General features: G+C 36.9%; 1 protein-coding gene across 6 annotated transcripts in view; it reads right to left on the minus strand.

The window, feature by feature from the left end:
• Positions 1-543: 543 nt before the first annotated feature.
• TPST1 (tyrosylprotein sulfotransferase 1) overlaps positions 544-17,485 on the minus strand; it is a 42,864-nt gene continuing 25,922 nt past the window's right edge. For 4 of the 6 annotated variants that reach the window (XM_075771777.1, XM_075771775.1, XM_075771778.1 and 1 more), the window contains 5 exons: positions 15,454-15,652; positions 5,345-5,395; positions 3,544-3,619; positions 2,475-2,522; positions 544-1,070 (listed from right to left, as the gene is read on the minus strand). In XM_075771777.1, coding sequence (XP_075627892.1) covers positions 3,575-3,619; positions 5,345-5,395; positions 15,454-15,652 — 295 coding nt within the window. In that variant the 3' untranslated portion in view covers positions 544-1,070; positions 2,475-2,522; positions 3,544-3,574. The remainder of the gene's footprint in view (positions 1,071-2,474; positions 2,523-3,543; positions 3,620-5,344; positions 5,396-15,453; positions 15,653-17,485) is intronic. The other 2 variants (XM_075771780.1, XM_075771779.1) reach the window with 1 other exon arrangement.

A 17,485-nucleotide genomic window follows, 5' to 3' on the forward strand; every position in this document is an offset into this window, starting at 1 on the left:
GGGTTTACAAATACGCGTTACTGATCTACAAAGGCAGTTGTAGCAACAAAAGAAACAGGAAAACTAAAACTGTTTCAAACCCCAAGAGACAAGTTGTGGGGAAAAAAAAAATTTGGGGAAGAAAAAAAAAATCTTTTTGGGACACAAAACTCATCTGAATACCCTTACTTGAATAATCACGTTCCATACTGACTGATGGATAGGATACAAATTTCACAGCCAGTTTGCAGCAGCAGTTGCACCGCAGCAGCACCTGTCTGAACACAATTGCTTTTTAGGAACAAATTCAATAGGCTAAAAATTACCTGACTTTTCCTGCAGGAAACAAATATCATGTTACTCTTTTGTAACTCTCACTAGAATGCTCTAATTTACTTTTTCTTCATCATCCGGTCATTAAAAGCAAACAAAGTGCATTCAGTTGCAAACCTTAAAAAGAGATCCAAACCCAGGACATTAGATCCTATCTTCCATCTGACTAATACATCAATATCTTGAATTATTTAAATCTTAACTGAGGCAAATACATTAATAAAAAAAAAATCACATTTAAAGCATTTATTTTGAAAAATAAAATACAAAAGATCATTGAATTGTAATTGTACATGTAATTTATCAACTTTTTTAAATAAAAGATATTTAACAATTTCCACATGTGAATAAAACAACTGTTCCACCAAAAATCTTTTAGGACAAGCACAGACCACTCTTTTGAAAGCTTCATACATTTAAAACCAAACTGCTACAGTAAAAAAAAAAAATCCTTTAAGATGGAGTTTTGTAATTGAGACAGAATAGCAATTTCTGAGACAGCCATTGCTTTGAATTTTTTAAAACCTTAAAAAAATAATTGTGCGAATGTAATACGGTTCTACATTAACATCAGTGATTTTTTTTTTTTTAAACAGTTTTACATGCGCTCACAACAGCAAAATTTTGAACAAAAACAGTATGAAAGAAATGGGGGAGAAAATTCTGAAAAAAGCAGGCCATGAGCAATACACCTCACTGGTCTCAGCGCGACAGTCCTTGTAAGATCATTTCCATTGAAAAGGCAGCAGTCTTTTTTTCTGAAGAAAAAGAAAAATAAATGTTTGAGCTTTCAATGTAATATTCTGGTTTTATCCCTGAAAACATTTCATAATTACAAATAATGCCTAGTGAAGAGTAATCATCATTATCTCAGTAGGTGAAAAGTCACTGTCAAGCCTCAGCCACTAAAAACTTCATTCCTGTAAGGATTATGCCTGCCTTTGCTATCATTTATCATTAGAGTTACTTCTTGGAGAATTTAAATATATTTCATTTCCACTTACATTCAAAACACTTGTGAAAGTGGGCTGAGTTTACATGCTGACAGGGTCTCTCATGAGAATGCACCAGTGGTACTTACTGCTGGGAAGTTAACAGACTTGGTTTCTCAGAAACGACAGCAGCTTTAGGTCAAAATATTGCAGTTTTAAATACATTTGTCAGAGGTAAGTGGAAAAATGAAGGAGATGGTTGAGTCATTTCAACGCTGAGTATATGGAAAGATTATGGTTTATCGATTTCCGAATGAAGGCCTGCAATTAATCTTTGGAAAACTTTTACATCCATTATTTCTAATTGGTATGATGCTTTTGGCTATATTTAGGGCTACAGAGCGAGCAATATTTATGGCCACATAATAAATATCTATGTTGGGTATATTCATGTGGCATGTTGCTTTTGGTTATATTTAAACTAGATGCATTTTGCCATCTTTTGTTGTCAAGCTAGAACATCTGATAATCCAGGATTTTTACTTGTCAACCATGTTAATACAGTAAATCTTCGTTAACTAGTCCGGAATTTACCGAGTTCCCTGCACAATCTTGCCATTGTTAATTCAACAACTAAAATGCAGTTTATTGAAAATACTGGCTATGGGACATATTAAAAGCATTTTACACAAATCAGCTCATCTTTAGCTGTTTATCTAGAAAGGACAATTGATTTAAAAACAAAAGACAAAGGCAATTAAGAGTCATCTTTAAGGTTTCACTATTTTGTTAAAAAAGGGACTATTTTGTTAACACTATTTTGTTAAAATCAATCTGTTGTACAAGTATGCCATAGTGCTGAAAGACATACAGATACTACAATGAACAAGAAACTCTGCTGAAGAATGCCTGGACATGTAGTGGTATAGTTTTATATAAATTCCTTCCAATTTCAAGCTCCAAAACAGTGCTGGCAATCCAGTGGCATGGCAAATACTGCAAATTGTGATGAGCCACATAGAACTGCATTGTGGTTCTTAAAGCATATGAACTACGCTTTTGTAGCTCACACCACTAGGACTTACCTCAATGTGATTTTTACAGATTCTGAATCAAGATCCGTATCTTCGAATTTTTCTTACTCAGAATCTTACATGGACTTTAAAAAAACCAATCACCTTAACTAAATCAAGAAGAGCAAATGAGCAGGACTGCATGCTCTTTTATTACCTTCTGTGCAAGAAATGTCCATTGCATCTTCTATTCCATAGGTTCAGTCTGTCAAGTAAGTAATTAAAATGAAATTAGTGATTTTACATTGGAAGAAAAGTATCATTATGAGCACCAATGTTTGTTAGCTGCTTAGTTACATTAATGTTATACTAAGGATAAAATTAACATAAAGGACAACACTATTGGCATCAATTTCAACTCCAGTGTCCGTTTTTATGACTTAAGCAATATTCTCTTACTATTTCACAAAGCTTATTTTTTTGCTTTTTAGATGATCTTTACTTTGGATAAATCTGCTCAGAGTTTGGTGAATACTGTAATCATACCAAGCTAACTGTATAAACCCACCTCCTGAAATTTAGCAGAGTCCCATTTTGAAACCTCCCTATCATATGGATTGAAAGAGGACATTTGCTAGAAATAGCAGACCAAGTTCTTTTGATGTATCACAAGATAATTGGAAAATACAAACAGCATAATTTAACAGATACTGTAGGCAGATCAAGGATCAGTTATTTTGCTAGCACACTATCTATACACAGTGTGATAAATTTTAAAGATAGCTCATCTCCCTGCATTTTCCAGAAATCCTTATCAGCAATATTTAATTTCCTTCAGTTCTGACACACCCTGTGCTTGCAGCCATACATGCTGCAATTTTATCTGTAAGGTTGTAGACAATCTTCAAATAACCACAACAATTGCATTTGAAAGCGTTAGAAATAACTACAGCACACTTTCTCAATACAATTTGCTGACAATAACTTTTAAGCAGCACACATTTAAATAGTTGTCTTGCCGTTAAGCTGCATAGACATTTTGGCCAGCAGTCGAGAGTGAACAATGCTGTGAGCAACAGCACATATAGCTGCGTGGTGGCAGGTTCTTAATGGTTTTCCATTAGCTGAGCACAACTTGCAAAGCATGAGCACTAACTGTTCAAAGGGTGAGTGCAGGCAAACATCCAGTAAAAGAGCAAAGCCCACATCAGAGATCACACAAAGATTTATCAGAAAGATTTGGTGTCCACAGCAAAAAAGTTATATTCTGAAAACATGAAACAGACACTACGGCTATTCGACTTTACTGATCCACGTTCATTTTATCTTGCCACGAGACTTCCTTTCTACTGTCTTCTTTGGCTGGAACAAAAGAAACCAATTTTCCTTTTTAATCAATTAATTTTCGTTTGAATGAATGGAATAAGTCAAAATGCTTTGTTTGCATGGGCTAGATTCTCCTGTGTATTCTTCAATCTCTACATGTAACAGAAGTCATAATCACAGAGTCTTTTCCTAATATTGGGGATCCAAAGTAAAGAAAGCTTGTGCTCATCAGGTTTTTCTTTTAAACATAAAGACATTGCAAAATATTTTACTTTTGATGGGCTACTTACATTCTAAATAAACTTCTGCACTGTAGGTATCATTAAGGATTGGAAATCAAGTACAAATAGTAATGCAAGCAGATACACACAATTCTGGGGGCAGAGTGGCCCTAAAAATGCTTTCTCTCCCAATTCTGCAATGCTATACTCCTGCATATGCAGGAGGAATCAAAAAAAAAAAAACCCCAAGTATTTTTCTACTTAGCTTTACTTGAACATACCCCGAGACAGTAACTGTGATGAGCCACTTCCTGTTTTTTGAATCAAAGCACAACGTAGAGAGCACTTTAGATGGCATTTAGACGTTTACCATCAATTATACAGCCTACAAAAATTGGTATTTTTGAGCCTAGTTGAGCAGCTCTCACCCAAGAAAACAAAACCAATTGCTACATGTTCTACCTATTTCATATGTATTTTATTGCTTAAATGAAAAAAAAGTATTTTTGTTATTTCTCTGAAAGGTGAATTAAATTATTTGCTCCTGTCTAGATCGTCTGCTCTGGTTTTTCATGGCTAGATTAACAGAGCTTAAATCTGCAAGGCTATGGGACGGAGAATTAATTTCACTACACACTGGAGAGAAAAAAAGAAAAAAACACACACACAGAGAAGCCCTTCAAGCTACTGAAATGGAGCACTCCAACAGGCAGCTCCATGGAACAAGTCTGTTCATCTTGTCTGCTCCATTACCTTCAGGAGACACAGAAGAGCTGCCCAGCAGCAAGGGATATCATCTTCCAAACTCAACTCCTATGGGCTAGAGGTTACAGCCCATGTCTATGTGAGGAAAGGGCATGAGGTTGGAGCATGCCTCCCACACAGGCACACTGCTGGGGGCAAGGTATCAAGGCATCCTGCAGTTTAAGAGAGCTCCATGATAACGATTTTGCTTTTTCAATCGCTATTGCAAAGATTAGGTCCCTTGGGTAGCTGATGCCAATTAATAGCATTGGAAGGGTACCAGACGATGAATTCTCGGTAAAATCTGAAGTTCAATAGCTCACTTGATTATTAAATCAAGACACCATCACTATCCATGGATGAACTGGTTTTGTTTGTCTGATACAGTAGTAGTTCTTTCAAAAAGTCTCTCGTTACTTATCTCTGCTCTCTATACTATACTTGCTTTAAACCTTTCCATGCAAGGCAACAAAAGATAAAGTTTCTCTACAAACAGCAAACTTTGCAGTTTGCAAACTTTCCTTGAGTTTCACAGCAATATTCAGTCAGCTCAGGTTTACAAGCACCATACTGTTACACTGGAGTTAAACAGGGACTCAGAAGAGGCTTGGGACTGCCGAGTGCAAAAGCACTAGAGATTCAATCTCACAGACAAGCTATTCTCTTGTTATCTAGTCACCTATTCTCTTACAATCAAAGAAGAAAACTCCAATTTATGAAGAAGTGGTTTAAAAAGACTAGTTGCATACTAACTTGCTGCTACACCCGCAAAAAGGAAACTAATCCAATACTGTACCTGTGGCACTTCTTTAAGAAAGTCAGGAAGCTGAAATTCACCTTTATAGACCTGGAAAAACAAAACCCAATACATTACTCAAAGCTAGCATTCACTGCTGTTTGAAATGCTAAAGAGCTTATTAAAGGGAAGAAAAAAAAAAAAAAAAAAAAGGATTTTTTTGGGTTATTAGCATCCAGTAACACTAAAACAGATCTACCTAAATTGAGCACAATCTATTTGTAAAAGCAAGTTTTATTCCTAAGGCTTGGTCATCCGAAGTAGTTCTACAGCTGTACACTCAGTCCCAAGCTTGCTCTGTACTCACTCTGACCACGTTTCCATGAAAATGGTAAAACTATGTAACTCATATTACATTTCAGGTTTGCTCGAATTATTAAGTCCTGTGCAATCCATTCACTATGCTTTTAGAAAAAGATTTTTAACAGGATGATTAAATACACTAGGAGTGAGTTACTACAATACTTAATTTTGAAGTTTATCTATAACAAATCTGTTGCTTCACGTTTTAGCACCTTCAATAAAGTAAGTTCCTTTTGGGCTTAATTACAATTCACAATTAAAAGATTCTCCATTTAAGGTTTTTCCGAAAGAGCTACCTGTCATAATCTCATGGGCTGTGTCAGAACCGATATGCCAGCCAGGCCACAAACAACATTCAGTTCTCAAACATTTATATTTTACAGTTAAGAATCTCAACAAATGTCACATCATAAAACATTTTCTGACACATCACAGTATTCATTATGTACAAAATATATACTATTCACACAAACAGAAGTATCACACATTGAACAACTGATCCCATCTTACTATGCTGTCAAAGGAAAGTTCTGTTAGTTTTGATGTAGTTCATCAAGACAATGCGACTACAATCAAAGTCTGACTAACAATTTCGGTTTCAATGCTTTTACACATATCTATCCCTTTATTCTGGTGTAATTTTCAGGTAACAGGAAAGTTTATACATTTGCTTTAATCCTTAAAGATACACAGATGCCACTATAATAGGTACAGATATACTACTAGCAATTTTCCCCAAGTACTCTGTGTCAGACCTTGAGTCACTTGGCAAACACACTGCGTGAGATCAGGTACCTAACTCCTTCCCCCACAGGCTGTAACCACACATCTAAAATCCCCAGCTCTTGCAGGGAGAACACAGGGTTGGGTAAGGCTGAAGTTTTCCTCTATTATTCTTATACCATTTGGTCATTAATTTGCTTTTCGTCTACATCAATGTAAAAAAAAAAAAATCAACAGTACAATCCTTTTCTGTTTGGACTAGGTGATCATTGTAGGTCCCTTCCCACTAGAACAGTTTATTCTAAACTAACAGACATATAGATTTAATAGCTTCATATACCAACACAGAAGAGCTCCACTTACTAGTAGGGCTGTCACAAAGTTAGTCAGCAACTCCTATTGTTATGAATTTCTACAACATTTGTAGCTTCATTACCAGCTTGACTTCATGAGAGTCCAATCTTTTACAGCATAATGCTAATTCTGAAACAACACTGTTTGGAGAAAGAGCAAGCAACAGATATCATCAAACATACCAACAGCCACACCAAACGAGTGTTTCCACTATCTAACCAATTAGGAAATCAATTGGCAATGTATTGTCTTCTCTCTAGAGGATCCTTCTTAAAAAGCTGTTTGCTTCTGAGATTGAACTGGAACCAATTCCAAAGAGGGAGGGGGAATATTATTTTTATTTTTTCTTTCCCAAAAGGTATAATTGAAGAGTTTTACTACCCTTTCTACTGAACCAAAAAGACCAAACAGCCTAATGTCATGAGTTCTTTAGTCTTGTGTAGCTGTAATCACATAAAAAAAAAATCAAAAGCCACAAACCCACTTTGAAAAAATTCTCTACAGCCATAAAATGGAAATGGGGCTACTCTAAAACCTCAAGAGTTGCACTCTCTGGTTTGCAAATTGCGTCAAAGGAAGATGATGCAGGAAGTCAAGGGATGCTTATTAACAATATCCATTTTCTCTGCTTTCCTATGAATAGATGACCAGAATATAAAGACATACACATTTTGTCAATATACTGCGGTGGCCTAGGACTGCAGCTGAGTCAGCTCAGAACCTCCTGTCCGTACGACGCCTCACCCCACAGCAGGCCTGCGGCATTAAACAATATGACTCACGTGGTGCGGACTTAGGAGCTGGCAGTTCTCATCACTCTCTATCGCTAGGCTAAACACATCCAAACAACACGGCTTCACTAAATCCCAACGTGAGAGTAGGAATTATTATACACATACATTGCGGAACTCTGTTCCTTCTGATATGCCATGTTTTAGATAAAATAGAAAGGCTGAGTCAAAATGATAGGCACAGCTCTCATTTATATTCAGCCAGGGGGTAATGTCATTCCCATGGAAACCTTAATGAAAGCCACACTGGTCAAAAATTCAGTGTGTGGCTTACTGGAGCTTAGATAGACTATAAATATTTATAAGTGAAGAAGAGTATTTCATATTTTCAGCTTTTAACCAAGCCATTAAAATGCAGACTATGTTCTAAAGAGCAGCAATGGAAGTTACAAATCAACAATATTATCACATCAAAAAAATGCTACAGATCAACCTAGGCAAGGTTCACAAGAAAAAAAACAGTATCTTTTATTAGACTAGTGCTGATGTTAGAAGAAACAGACAGGCTTCTTCACCTCTTCTGGCAAACCACTACAGTCATTATCCAGGAATTCCGAAAACCAGTTAATACTGATGATGATAGTACATTGCAACTGATTCCGAACCAGAGTGACCAAAACCATGTTCGTCTCTCTGGAAGCCTCCTCCTCTCCTTCTCATGTAATCCTGACTTGGTCTAATTTTTATATTGCATATATATATATATATATCTGCTCTAAAAACCTTACCAATGTAATGCCCTTTGTAGGAACAGCATTTGCTCCTAATAAGCATCAATAGATGAATATCCTTGGCTATCTACTATCAGCAACATTAAGAAAAATAATGCCTAATGTCATAGCCTGGAAAGAGAAGAAAACATTTCAGGGGCATTTGATATTATGTTCACGTGAAATATCACAATTTACACAGGCAAACCTAACCAGCGACAGGCCCAAGAACATTAGGTTTAACACACAAGTGTGCCTAGTTTTTGTTCAGAACTGACACTATCTAGAATGCTGGTTTTGTCAAGATTGAGACTGCATAGAAACTAGTTTAAAGCAGTTCCAAAACCAGTAAGTAGTTCCTTTTGAATCAAAATCCAGGGATCAACTGCAATCCAGAAATTCTAAAAACAATGACTCCATCTGCAGCCAAAGAAATTAAGAGGTTTCAGATTCAAAATTCGTTTCTGACCAATTTCTAAGTCTAAAACACATTATTCAGAGAGTGGCAGCAGCAAGCAGAAGCAGGACACTGGAATGATTTCCAGGCTAAGCAAGAATTCAGTAAAACTGAGCTGAACTGCTGTTTAACATTTCTAAGGGAATTATTTTGCAAGTCCAAATGTCTTTCCAATGGGGGGGGGGTGTAAACTGAAGTCTCTGTCAGTTTGTTGTTCAGTGTTGGCAGTATTCAAGCTGTTCTATTAAAAAAAAACCACCACCACAAAACAAAAACACATTCTTCTAGCCAAACTAAATGCATGTTATTCTTAAAAAGAGATCAGAAAACAAGTTCCACATCCAGTTGTCTGAGAAAACCCTTGTAAGTACTCAAGGAAAATTTAAGAACCTAAGTGTAAGTCAGAAGTGTAACCTATACCTCATCTTTATAGTAGATTAAAGCACTCCTTTCCTTTTCACCCACTTTCAAGCCTGGTTTAGAAAGAGTCACATTATATTTGGTCAGTTCCACTACACAGAGATAATGGGTCTTTTTGTCTAAAAGTTAGTCTGCAACTACGTGTACTTGGGCTTGGTAGATTTTCAAAACATCAAAGTTGCAGAGTACAAGGCTATCGATGTTTAATTGTCAAAAAAATAATAAAACCAGAAACACTGGCAATACCAGACCAGAACCCCTTTCTAGAAACTGCACAGTACATGGAGGTACCCTCATCTTGCTCTTTCAGACCTTCCTTAACTTTTAAGGCAGCTTACAAGGCTTAGACAATTCTTCACCTCTTTGTTGGAACTGCCAAGAAAGGGGACATCTGAGTTGTAAATATTTACCTAGTAGAAACAACACAGAGAGCAAGATTTTAGACAGGCCTATGAACGTCTGCCAAAAGGCAGCTTGCAGCTATACCAAATTTTGTATTTTGCTTGTTAATATGTCTGTACATCTTACTAATCAGGCACCTGCATAGTTGTTTGTTTGGGTTTGTTTTTTTTTTTTTAAAAGATATCAGCACCTCTGGAGAAAAACAATGCAGTTGGCAATCTACATGTTGGAATAAGCACGCACTAAAGATGGTATTAAACACATTTGAAGGACGCTGAGAAAGTCTGTGCTGTTGGTGGTCACAAGACAGATGAAGTAAAACCCCCGATTTTTGGTTTAAGTATCAGAGAAAACATCCACAAAGCCAAATGCTTTATGCTTAACTTATGTTAACCAGCGTAGAAACACACTGCCTTTTTTCTAAGCTGCTTGAGCAGCCCCTCATTACAGCATGTCTCCACAATTACACATCTTTGACAACACGAGTAATTATTCTCATGCATTACTACAAATATACTTCGCACCCTTTATCACAGATTGTTTCTGTCTTTAAAACCTCAAATACAATGTCTTGAAATCACGATTGTCATGGACATCTCACCTCTTAACAGCAGGAGACATTCCCTCACAATTTAAAACAGGCACGAAATAAGAGTTAATAATAGAACTCTGTTTTTTTCCTCTAGATGTTACTGCAGAAAATACCATCAACAGAACATAAAACAGAGGTAGATAACAGCTTTCGGATGTGATTAGAAGAAGCCACATGTATTTAAACAGTCATGATGAAAACCATAGCTTTTTCTATGGAGTTCTGTACACTTCCGTCTCTCGATCTCTCCAGGGCAAGGAACACAACTTCATGAAGTTAAAAGAAATAACTGGAATACGTATTCCAAGCATACAAATTCATTTAGTGGAAAGTATGTGCCAAAGAAAATCTGATGCAATACGTTACAGATGTGAGAGGAAACCACTTAGCCAATCAAAACATACAATAAGCCAATTTCTACTGGGCATAAGTCAGAGTCTTGCAGTTATAAGCTGTTCTCCGCTTTGGGTATATTCTGTTAAACTGCTGACACACTTTTACACAAACTCACAATATTGATAAGGACATCTCAGACACTCTTGTAACTTGGAGTAATTCTATTTTTGTAATTCATTATATAGTGATTGGGCCACCAGTTCAGACAGCTAAATTATTTGCATTTTCTGCATCATTTGCAGATGAAAAGTCCTTTTAGCTATAGGATGTTATCTTCTTTTATGTTCAAGATGTAGAATTTGCTAAAACTCGGGGCGGGGGGGGGGGGGGAGTGGCAGTAGTCAGTTATGTAACTATAAGGAAGGGACCCTTCCAATCATTATAACAAAATGAACACACCAGCAACAGACTTACAAGAAAAACAGGCGATCGCACAATTCTGCAGTCACTGAATAACTAAAGGCTGTCTCTTGAGGAGGTCACACGCAGAAATCTGCTGAATAGTGCAATACTAGTCAGACCTTGTTCCCTCTCTCTGCATTAACTGAGACAAGATAAAGCGTCATAAAAGATAATATTGTCAGGTTTAACATAGAACAGATAAAAAGTTAATAGCTTTGTTACTGAAAACATCAGAAAAATCTGTTATACTCATGTCAGATTTGTACTCTACCAGTGCAGATACTGTCAGAGAAGTCTTATTTCATAACACCACACAGCACTTAGAAGCTAACATAAGAGGTGATGAAGTTAGCTTCACCGTTTACGTCCCAAAACAAAACCAGAACTAGGATGACAAAGTACAAACACTGATTGCATCTTACTATTTTTGTGCTATGGGAGCACGGAAAACCAACCTAACCATTTTGGTGTCCTAGGCAGGTAACATGAAAGTGAAAAATCCAAATTTAGGAGAGAGCATCGACTTCCTTTCATTACCTACAAGCACACAGAAATTCTAATTCAAGCACTGTACTTTAGCTGATGAGAATCATCATTTTGTTTCCAGACTGAAGAAAAAAATTAAGCTGTACATATGCAAGTCACCGGCAGGGGGACAAAAAACAAAAAAAGAGGAAAAAGAAAAACAAGAACAGGACTTCACTGCTTAGAAAGCTTAGGGGAAGCTAAAATTTTGCACTGCACTAGCCATTCCTTTCCATTTTTCTCCAGTACCAGCCCTTGTTTTAGGTACCCTTACACTGTTGGTTCTTACTTTCGGGACTGACAGCAGCAGCTTTGAAATTGCTGAACAGTATTTTCACTGTGAAGTCTGATTATAGTCTCTTCCAAGAAGAGATAGATTTTGCTCAGTGCAATTAGTGCAGTATAAATGCAGTTCTACAAGCAGCATTTAAGCACATTTTAAGACAATCACATCGTGTAGTTTAAAGTTTGGAATCCTAAAATTATCTTCTACAAGTGGGCCTCAAAAGAGGCTTTCTAGCTACGAGCATATTTTGCATCCTGACCAATCTTCATTCCACTTACCTTTTTGATTTTGTATGTACAGTATAAAAATGCTTTTAATCATACAAAACAAGAACTCTCCGTAACAACAAGAACTGATTTGTTTGTTTTTTAACATATCTGATAGCAATGAACTAGCTGACACAGTGTTGTTCCATCTTTAGGTGGAGCCAGAATCTCCCCTGCCAATAATTTCAGTGGTGTTGCGCTTCCACCCTGTTGCAACTTCCACCGTCAATTTAAGCCAGCATTACATAACTGCCACAAAACTGGAAAACTCCCCCTGCAAACCCACACCAAAGGGTGAAAAAAAAAATTTAAAAAAGAGAAAGAAAATCAGTCCTTCCCCCTTACCATTGCTTTCTGTTGCCAGACAGAGGCAACTTCCTCATCTGAAGTGCTAGCCCGTGCCATTTTAAACGGGCTAAAAAACTACAACAGTACTGGAGTAGTAAGTGTCAGATAATTCAACATTATTTAAAGTTAGTCACTCTAAGGGGTTACTATACTAACACAATACAGTTCTGCTTTAGTAGTCTAAACTTTATCTGTTTTCAATGAACAAAATTCAAGTTCTGTGTTCAGTTTGAAGTTCTCAGAGACCACAAATATAAATATAATAGAACAGCTTCCAAACACAAAGTCAGCAATAAACAGTTACATGAAAGATTTATATATATTTCTTATTATGTACTGAAGAGTAACTTTGGAAAGATTTTATGCGGACAGCTTCATCTCCAACAATATACCCAGTACAAAACTCTGTGAAAGACTATCCCAGGTGAAGAAATTTAACATGAGAGCAAGAACAAAAGTAGTGCTACAGTAATTTACAAATTCAGCAGCTGCGAGTATGACATTACACACTTAACTTGTCAAGTGCCACTTCCTAAAGGCTGGGGAAAAAAAAAAATCTAGATCAAGAAATACTTTTTTGTTTAAATAAATGCCCTCTTCTCTAAGCTGTAGCAGCAAGAAATAAATTAGCATAGGTTCATGGAAGAGAAGGGGAAACCCACAGGGCAGCATATGCTATCCCTGATAGGCAAAACTAACACATCAGAGTTACCTTCCTTTCTCTCCTTCCCCTCTACTTTTCCCAAACACCTTGAAGTGTTTTGAAATATCTGCCCCCCATCCTCAAATCAAAACAACATAAAGCTGTGGGGAAAAGAAAACAAAGCATTTTTCAGAAGTGAGGCAGCTCCCACTGATCACCAACCAGAATATTAGTTCTTTCAAAACTTACTTGGTTTCAGGCCAAGCTCAGTGGCCAGCATTTTGGCAATTTCCTACGCAATATGCAGGGTGGCCAGGAAGCCTGGCACTTCTACAGAGGCTGATGAGCCTGCTGTCCTAAGAATTAGGTAACCTAAGAAGCAAACTGGTCTGGGAGTTGGGAAGCCTTAAATCTTGAAACCCTAGGAAGTCAGGACATCGACGTTTCCATAGTCACAAAGACAGAGAACCCAATGGTCTGAGCAGGGATTTGCTGGGAACCAGCTGGGAGGAAACAAAGCAAAGTGAGTGGGGAGGAATTCAAGCCGCTCAAACACAAACTCGAACACTGATGTGAGCCATCATTTTAAATGGCTCCTTGGGGTACAAGACATTTTGAAAGCCTCATGTTTCTCCATGTTTCAAAAGGAACATTGTAAATTTTGAAGATTAGCCATCTGTAATCCTTTTGCTTTTTTGGATTGTAGTCTTAATTCAGGACATCTCCCTCGTTTTGTCTATATAAACCATATATGCAAGAGTAATTTTGTTAAAGAACAAGTGACTAGGAAAATATATACCAGGTACTACAACAGATAACAAAATTAAAATGCTATCTTGGGCTGTAAGTAAAACTATTACATTAAAATAGCAGTCAAAATATTAACAAGTGTTCCATATGCTTGCAATATTTAGATCAGCTATTATAACAGTAACCTCCAGTTTTTCACAGCTTTTTTAACAGTAGTAAACAAACTAATTATGCTTCAAAGCAAACTTGTGAAAAAGCCTCAATACACTTTAGCTTTTAAAAAAAAAAAATCAAAGCCCAATTTGAAAAGGTATGCTTGTGGCTTTGTTTATTACCTGAATTTCTCTCTTGCATTTTGAACTGAAATAGATTTCAAGAAGGTATCCAATAATTGACTGAAATCCATACAACTTTTACGACTCGGACTGAGCTTGCCATGCACAGGTAGCGGCCTCAGAAAGGCTGCCATACTGCAAAAACTTATTTAAATTGTATCAGTAAGAGATAACCAGCCTTAAATTACTGCACCGTGATACAAATTCGGATCTGGGTCACTGTTTTATAGTACACAGAAGTAAGTGCATCAGGATTTTCTTTTCAAGGCTCCGTGAAGTAGTATTGAACACTTTTTTTTTTTAAAGGTTGAATTGAGTGCAGAAAAGTTTGTTTGTGAGCCTTTTTAAAACAGTAAGTACCAAGAAACCTACAAAATGCTAATCACTATCCCTACCAGAAAAGGTGGGTCACCTTTTCCATGCTGAGCTAACAACTGTTAAAACAGTCAACCTGCCATCCTTTAATACATTGATCAACTGGTTAATGAAAGCTTCCCAGGGAGGACTCCTAAAAAGAAATAATGCAAAAACATTTAGAGACTTCACAAAATGTGATATTTTTTTCTTTAATAAGTACCTAACCCATTGGCATACCAATCAGGTTTTTTAATATTGGAAGGCTAGTGGAAGACAGTCCTTTTACATTGTTTCATTCCATTTTCTCAATGATTACTTTGCTGCAGCAACAAAAGTCACCTTTTTTAAATAAAGTACACATTCTCAAAAGAACAGAAGAGTTAATTATTCTTATTTCAAACAATGGTAATGAGCTTTTCTATGGATACCTCTAGGGATAAACAGCTGTATAGCCTAACTACTCAAATTCCAACAACATTAAATACAGACTAAAATCCTTAAGTTTAGGTTAATCAGCACCAGACCTTCCTCCATCTTTAGTTTGTTCTACAAAGGACAGGAAAGAACTGGAAAATCTGACATTTTGATAATCTTGGGCCATTTTCCATGGGTCACACTTCAAATTCTACCCATTATTTGGGGTGTAATTTCGTGACAGAGTTTCTGCCAACCCTCATGTATAAAAAGCTGAGCTCATCAATCAAGTTTGATGCCCAGGTGAGAAAGCTGGCTTTTCTTCCACTACTAACTAGTTCCCCAACTATCTGGACAATTCTGAAGAGGTTCAGCCACATACACCAAAGAACACAGCTCCAGCCTGGGGTTGGGGTAAAGGAAGATGAACTGAATTCAAGACAAACAGCAGGATCCAGACTTTCAGTCCTCAGGGTTCCACAGAATTTTTCCTCCTCCCCGCAGCAAGGAAAACTTATTGCTAACTATCAAAAGGTATTAGAAACAGACTTAAAAAAACCCAAACAAAAGACAAGCCTTCCACTCTATAGTTCACATGCATTTGCTCAATAATTAAACACACACAAATGCCTTACCCTCCTTGTGTTTTCCACAACTTTTTGATCTGGCTTTCCATAATTTGGTGGATTGGCATATGGATCATAACCCAGTTTTGCTAGCATTGGTGCAATCACGGGCATATCTTGCAGAACATCAGCAGGTATCTTCCCAACCCACTTTGACAGTGCTTCCACATTGACTGGCTTGATTACTTGGTCAGTAGATCTTTCAACCCTGTGGAGGCAGAAAGGTAAGTTATATTTTGCATTCCAACCAATACTTGCTTCTTCACTAGCATCAAGGCCTTTAGCCTTTTTTTTTTTGTTCGATTGGGTTTTTTCCCCTTTCCTCCTCTTTCCCTCTCAAAATTTCACATTGCTACAGAGCCGAAGGGAAGTGAAGTTTTACTACATAAGGCTAAAGTGAGAATACCTAGCACAACATTCATGCATGCTTTCTGGTTTAGGCTTTCACACAGAATGTACTGGAGCAAGTTCTTTATGTAAAGACAGTAGTGAAAGCCAAAGAGCTGTTAAGTGAAAAGTATGCAGACACCTACATATAAAGCTGTTTTCCCACATTTGCTGTTTCGTCGTCTTAAATGCTCTTGAAAGTTGTATTCTAAATTAAAAAAAATCCACGTGCCATTTACTCCCCCTCCCCTATACTGTGACTAAATTTTTTACATAGAGAGACTGCAATAATGTTTCATAACCATTCCTTTTAGTGATTGTTTGGTCGTTACACAGTTCTTAAAGGCAAGTGCATAATCATAGCAGTGTCATACGTACTGTATTTAAAAAAATAGTTGATCTGTTGCTTATTTGACCAACAGTTCTAAAGTAATTTTCAGCCGTGCACTCTAGTTTTGTTGTGTGTTTTTCTTTTTGTGTTTTTTTCAAGGGAAGAAATCTGGCATTACTTTGTTTTCCCACATTCCTTGCTTCTATTAGATTAGAAGATGCACAACTTCTTTACCGTGTTTATTTCTGAAACAGGCCATCAGGACTCAGAACAGACTGAGTAATTTAAAACTCTCTGAGTTTTTACTCTGAGTAATTTAGAACTTTTTTCTGAACTCAGGAAGACACATGCATTTTGGATGTCAAAGTTTATTTTTCTTTTATGGCAGATTAAAAATCAGGTCTGTATATACAAGTTGCCTAAAGGAATATTTGCATCTGCATTGCAAGTAATGCCATAAGGTATGCCACTGTATCAGTAGTTCCTGCTGGCTGGCTATACCTGCCTCAAACCCAGCTGAGCATACAGCTGTCACATCCACTTGCAGCTATCATCCTTCCTGGGCCTTATTTACATCATGAAGAATTTTGATCACAAAAAGCTCTACCATCCAGAAAACAAAATTGTTATACTTGAAAGTAACAGTACAAAAGTATAACACCAGTACCTCAATTACACAAGATAAAGAATGAGAACACTGAGATTCAAATTAATTCTCAAACAGCTAACTCTTCAGTTATACAGGAGGCAGAATAAGAAAACATCTTTTGAGAAAAATAAATGGAAATTTTCTGAAATACTCCCAATAGCTTCCAAGTCCAGAAGCCTGAACGAAAGTCAAACTGCTCGCAAGACTAACATCAGTCAACTCACAAGAGCAAAAAGTTTGATTACAGTTATCTAAGTTATCTAATTAACCTCAGCCAAGAAGAGGCTGAAGTATTGTTGCACATTAGACAAACATTAAATCAATACCAAGAGGCATCCCATTCAGATGCACACTGTACTGTGCAATGAAAGCCTTAAATTATAAGCTATGCATGCATGTAGTCTGCCAGTCATTAACTCAATTTGATCTTAATGACAGTCTTTACCTTGTTACTCTTTTGTACTTGTCATTACAGCTAAAATTCTTCCAGGACAGAGGAAGGAAGTTAGTCATACAATGTTGGAAGGTCAGTAACATAAGTACTTTAAACATAATCAACAAAGAACACACCAGACAGGAAAGTGATCACCATGGGGAAACTGTCTTGGCAAGCAGGGCCTTCAGATTGCTGCAAAAGGTGTTTAAAGGAAGCTGGGCAAGATGGGTAACCACCT

This window comes from Balearica regulorum, chromosome 19 (assembly GCF_011004875.1).
Source record: "Balearica regulorum gibbericeps isolate bBalReg1 chromosome 19, bBalReg1.pri, whole genome shotgun sequence".
In the NCBI taxonomy this organism is placed as follows: domain Eukaryota; kingdom Metazoa; phylum Chordata; class Aves; order Gruiformes; family Gruidae; genus Balearica; species Balearica regulorum.